Source organism: Antrostomus carolinensis, unplaced genomic scaffold (genome assembly GCF_000700745.2).
Source record: "Antrostomus carolinensis isolate BGI_N321 unplaced genomic scaffold, ASM70074v2 scaffold50006, whole genome shotgun sequence".
NCBI lineage: Eukaryota > Metazoa > Chordata > Aves > Caprimulgiformes > Caprimulgidae > Antrostomus > Antrostomus carolinensis.
The window spans coordinates 27,670-33,516 of record NW_010323541.1 but is presented as its reverse complement, the minus strand read 5'-3'; the positions used below and the strand labels follow the sequence as shown (position 1 = coordinate 33,516).

The 5,847-nt window shown below is 34.9% G+C and overlaps 1 protein-coding gene across 1 annotated transcript in view; it reads left to right on the top strand.

The window, feature by feature from the left end:
- The first annotated feature begins 299 nt into the window (after positions 1 to 299).
- Positions 300 to 5,847, top strand: part of LOC104526996 (intraflagellar transport protein 56-like) — a 19,004-nt gene continuing 13,456 nt past the window's right edge. The window contains exons 1-2 of the mRNA XM_010170596.1: positions 300 to 393; positions 4,286 to 4,374. Of these exons, the coding sequence (XP_010168898.1) occupies positions 300 to 393; positions 4,286 to 4,374 (183 nt within the window). The remainder of the gene's footprint in view (positions 394 to 4,285; positions 4,375 to 5,847) is intronic.

The following is a 5,847-nucleotide window of genomic DNA, read 5'->3' as shown; positions in this document are numbered from 1 at the left end:
AGAAATTACATAGAACCTAATTTGAAATTTTATTATGAAAATCCAATTCTATTACAGTGATCTGACTATAATCAAACTGAAAAACCACGTGTAGCAAATACCTCAAAAAATTTCCACAGTACTAATTTGAAAAAGGGAAGCTACATAATAACCTTTCTCATTTCTAACAGAAAATTTTCAGTGAAGTAGCAGTGAGAAGGATAAAATGCACCTGATTTGAACACTTGAAAGAACCTTTTGTTTCTTTAAAGAAAGGGCTTGTATTCATAATTAATGAGCTATAGGAGACAAATAATGACATGACGAGGTTTGCCAGTGGTACAAAATTACCCACAGTAGGAAAAACGAAAGCTTCCACAATGATGAAAGCTGTGGAAGAGTATATGAGACTGGGTAATAAAATGCAAATTAAATTTAGCTTCGATAAATGCAAAGTGTTACATAGAGGGGGAGAAAAACCTCTTAAACTATATTTGCAAAATTACCGGAAAAGTTGAAGAGAATCTTAAGAATTTGTGAGGAAAGAGAGAACAAAACAAAAAAGAATTACTGTGTCATTGTATACAGACATGGTTCCCTTTCTTGAATACTGTCTGCAGTTCTGGTTCTTGCATTAAAAAAAAAATACAGTAGAACAAGAAAGGGTACAATAAAGACAGCAAGGGTGACCAGGGAAAGGGGGTAGCTTGGACAGGGAGAGATTAAATAAAGGAGGATACATGGGCTGGAAAATTATTACTTGAGTTTGGTTATGTTTGCGATACAGAATATCATAAATAACAAGGAGAAGAGGAATCAAGAAGAATTAGTTACTGTACCACACAAAAAACAAGGAGCATTGAAATAAATCATCACGCAAGACAATTAGTACAAACGGCATGAATTACTTTTTCACATAACACAACTTATTTGATATAGCATCTTGCAAGAACCAGAAGGTATAAAGAAATTCATGGAAGAAAAGTTCACTGGCTGTTTTAACACAAATTTTTCAGTCATGATTAGGAAATCCTCAGTGCAGATTGTTGGAAGCTGGGAGAAACTTAAAAGGAAGTGTCATTACATACCACAGCATGTCTTATATGTGAAATCAGAATATATTCTTTCTATAGCTGTATATTCTTACTTATCAAGTTTCTGAACTAGATAGACTTTGGGCCCAATATGATCATTTTTATGTTCTTCTGTGACTTAGCATATTAGGCACTATGTTGTATATTTGTAGATGTTTTTGATCTGCTGCCTTTGTTTTGCTGGATTTAGGAAGGACAACAGAATTTTCGCTGTTTGTATACTTGGGATTTTGTAAAGTAGCCAGCTATACTATTCAAGCATGTAAGTCATGCTTTAGCACTTCCCACTGTGCCAATCCTTGCAAGGAGATACTACCACTAGATTGTCTGTTTAAGATCTTTATCAAGTTACTTAGCTGCTTTGCAGATTTATAATACAAAAGTAGGTTGTGAGGAAATCCTGTGCTGTGCCTTTGCTTGCAACTGGACCTACAAGGCTTCTGATTTTAATGTGGATTATCAAAAATAAATGGATTAAAATGAAGATGTGGTATATTTTTTCAAAACAAAGTCCTGTCTGTCTGTCTTGCTTTTGTTAACTGTAGAAGCCCCATGACTGCATTAAGAAAAAAAGCAGCAATATGCAGTTTAGGAAGAATACAGTGCCATGTATTTGTAAAGTCATTCTGAGTCATCAGTTAAGCCCTTTGCTATTTTTAATTATATCTCCGACTTGGAGGTTCAAGGAACATAAAGCAAACAGAGTTAATGTGAAAGTTCTTTCCAATACATGTGCACATTTCATCTCATGTTGGAAGTTATGTACTTTAAGAGGAGCAGGGACACCTAAAAAAACCCAGGAAGAGCTTAGAGTGCAGGAGTCAGTGTTCACCCTCTAGCAGCAATAAATTGCACCCAGAAGAGCACCTTGGTTTACTGGTTTTTTTAAACTTAATAAAAATTCTTAATCCCAATGACATGAAATGGAACTGGCATTACAAAGGAAGATGTAACTAGATTTTTATAGTTAATTCTCATGCTGTTCTCACAGGGTCTCAACTGGGTGGAAAATTAAATAGATCAGATTTCTGAGATAAGTTAAGGAGGAAGTGGGGCAAGAGGAACATTAGTGAAAGTAAGCTATCATTAACATTTCCATTAAATGCAGTCTTACAAACTACCCTAAAAACAGTTCAAGCGTGATGGAGAAAAGCAGCCCTTTCATTTTCAGTGGTCCTCTTTTAGGATCAAGTCAGGCATATCTAGTGTTGGGTGGGAGGAATGAAACATTTCTTCTGGACTTTGTGCAGTCTTTTCTTTGAGGTATTCTTAGGTCACCCTAAGTAAGTTTTCAAAATGAGAACTTCTTCCTCTTCCTGCATGAGTCACATGGAATGAATTAGAACTATAAAACTCTAGTTTTCCTGTCACTACTAGTATTCATTGCCGAGTTGTATGAGATTTACAGATGTTTTACTTGTTTGGGTTTTTTTGGGTTTTTTTTAATTAAATCTTTCACTAAAAGTATATGGAGGATAGTATGCTGGGATAACAAAATTTTCTGTCAAAATGTGGACATAAGCATAAATACCAAAACTTAGAAATTCTCCAATCATATGTGGGAAAAGTGTGGTTCTAATTTTGTTACTGTGATTAATTTTTGATGATAATGTATTCTCAGTTTTAAGTCTTCTTTGCATGTTTATTTGCATTTTAAAATTTTGTTTAAAATAAATTGCTGTGAGTTTATGAACTTCAAAAATTGAATGTGAGAGAAAAGGAGCACTTTTGAGGTATTTGCATTCTCATTACAACAAAAAAAGAGCAGAGGAACACTGAGGAAAATTGTTTCTGTTAAGGCATATATGTGTCACAATAATTATGTCTGCATGTAAAAATGAACAGATAAATATACAGGACAGTTTCTGCTCCCAAGTGAACACTTCATAAACAACCAAATAATTTTCTTAAGTGAGAGAACTGAATGATGTGGTTCAGACATAGATAAGGATGGATTCTCTCTATATAGAAATGACAGAACATCCAAGCTCAGTATCTCCTAGTACTCAAAGATAAAAAATGAGAATATTCTGCTTTCCTTTGAAATATATTTTGAGATATTATGTAACATTTTCCATCAATAATTACTACCCTACCTTATTTAACAGAGAATGTACCATTTTCCAGTGGAATGCTATATTTTGTGGTGTGGTATGGACTGAAAATACTTGTCTTCAGATACATTCTATATACAGAAAAGATATTTTAATTTTCTAGTGTGGATGGATTGATGGTAACTAACCTACAAGAGCAGATTACTTCAGCGCTGTTGGTAGCTTAGGATCCTATCTCCTGTCACATCACCAAACTGCACAGAGCAACATACTTTCTAATGATCATTTGGCATAGTGATTTGACATCATTTGTGTTTATAACTTCCCAGCTGCTACTTGGGTTCATCCATCTTTGACCAATTTCTGATAGCTGGGTCTCACAAAAATTAGTCCTAGTAAGCTTCTTAAGAATCTCTAAAAAAGGTTGGAATAGTTTTTCAGTAACACAGATAGCAATTTCAGAGTAGGTGACAGCATAGTATGATGGCACAAAGTTTATGATGACATAGATGGCAGCAACGTTTACTGACACTCATTTGAATTTATATGCCTAACTTATTTATGGCTTTACCACTTGTGAGCTATGTGGTAATCCCAAGTGCATGAAAATTAGTTTTCATATTGTATTTCATCACTGAGTATTTTTCCTGTGCATGTGGTTTGGGTTTTTTTTTTTATGTAACAATATTATCAGTGTCTCAAATTTACTGTTTTGCTGGAACTAAAATTAAAATATGTAGAGCTTCTTTGTCCAGGATAACTGGAAAGCATAATTTTAAAGAAAAAAAGGCTAATGAGATTAGCATAATAAAATGAGGCTTTGCATCAAGTGTCATTTCCTAAGAGTAAGAGTAATTCACAGTAAAAGTATGCTGCACAAATTCTGTAACAGGAAAAGGCCTGTTTCTTAAACAATTAGTCTCTGTAGAATTTAATGTTGAATACAGTCTTGCAATAGTTACCGTATGCTGTAGAGAAAGATGACAAGATGATCTAATTGTTTTTCTAACCTCTAGTATGGTCCTTTGCCTTGAAAAGGCAAGTTACACTATTTTTAGAAGTTAGCTGCTTTCAGAGTTGCCAGCAGTCTTGATAATTATTTCCATTACCATGTGATTTTTAAATTCTACAAATCTGCATTTCTCTTTTGAATTTTAGATACCATTCCAGGGAGACAGTGCATGTCCTCCTGCTTCTTTCTTCTTGGACAGTTTGATAATGTCCTGATTTACCTCAACTCAGTCAAGGTTAGTATTGTTAATTAGTATCATCAGTAGTATTCTAATGTATGGAATTACTGCTTTTGGAATTAGACTGTACTGTGTGAGACAGTGTGAACAAAAAGATACAGAAACACAACAGTAACAACAAAGCACAGGAACAACAGTGGCACCTAAGTGGTCAATACAGCAAATGGATTAAAATGTAAGGAAGCAGTTTAGATAGCATGGTGCAGCATGGTGGTCATATCACACGTGCAATTTAACCATTATCAAGCTTTCTAGTGGCGTCACAGAAGTCAAGGAAGATAATTAAAGGAAGAAAGTGAAAAAAATTGTGTATTTATAGGGTGGGCAGCATGGAGGAAAAAATCATGTTGTTTTGGGGTTTTTTAAGACTTATCAAATGAGTGATAGAGATTATTTTCACTGGTTAATAACTGGGGACAACGTTTTAATGAACAAGAGTGTGTAAAGAAGGCAGGACATGAAGGACCCTGAAAATAATAAAGCTTATATTTTATAGGGAAAGCAGTCGCTGAAGAGCTAAGATAGGGCAGTATTACCAAAGCAGTAAGCTAATAAAATTATTTTTGCAGAAGTAATCCAAGTGGTACCCTGCAGGCAATGTTGCATTTTTCAAAGTAAGAGAAGGAGATTGTCGTTATCATAATGCACTATTACCAGATCACCAGTACTCAACAGATAAAATGGATATAACTTAGAGATATTCAGTTTTAAATCACATGTGGGGGAAAAAGAGAGATGCTGGAGTTGTGATTATAGGGGTAAATAATTGCAGTCTTGTTCTACTGAGTTGAAACTAGAGTTGTAAGAACTCTATATTTGATAGGAAGAGGAACAGAATCTGAAAAGAAACGGTTAGGGAGATGCATGAGATAAGGACAATTACAATGTTCTAAGGAGAGTGAGACCTAAAGAAAAATATATGGCTGTAATGGTGCCAAAAGCAGCTGGTAAGTGAAGAATGGTGAAGGTGTAGTGTTTTAAAACTTTGTCTGGAAAGAGGTCATTGAAGAAATAAATTCCAAGTGGCTGTAGCCACTGGAATGGCTCCACTCTGGTGGAATGAAGAGATCCCACCGCCACCACCCCAAATTGGAGTGTGTGTGTGTGTAATTGGAAAAAAAAGAGAGCTAGAAACTAGCAGTGAGATTTGTTTTGCCTAACTCAAACCATTTAAAAGTCAGACTTGGAGTTATAACTGATCATCTGGTCTCAGTCTGTAGCCAGTGTGGGCTGATGGTAATTTCCAAAGAATTAATCCTATGTATTTCTTGTACTTAGAATGGAATGAGTAAACCCATAGAAATACCCAGCTCTTTCCATTTACTTAAAGAAGTTCTTAATAACTACTTCTAACCTGAAAAGGTTAGAGTAAAATGTGATTACTCACCACCTCTTAGGTATAGGAGAAAGTTAGAAATGAGAAAGAGAAAAGAAAGGTGAGCATCTGGGGAGGCAAATGGAATCATTAGT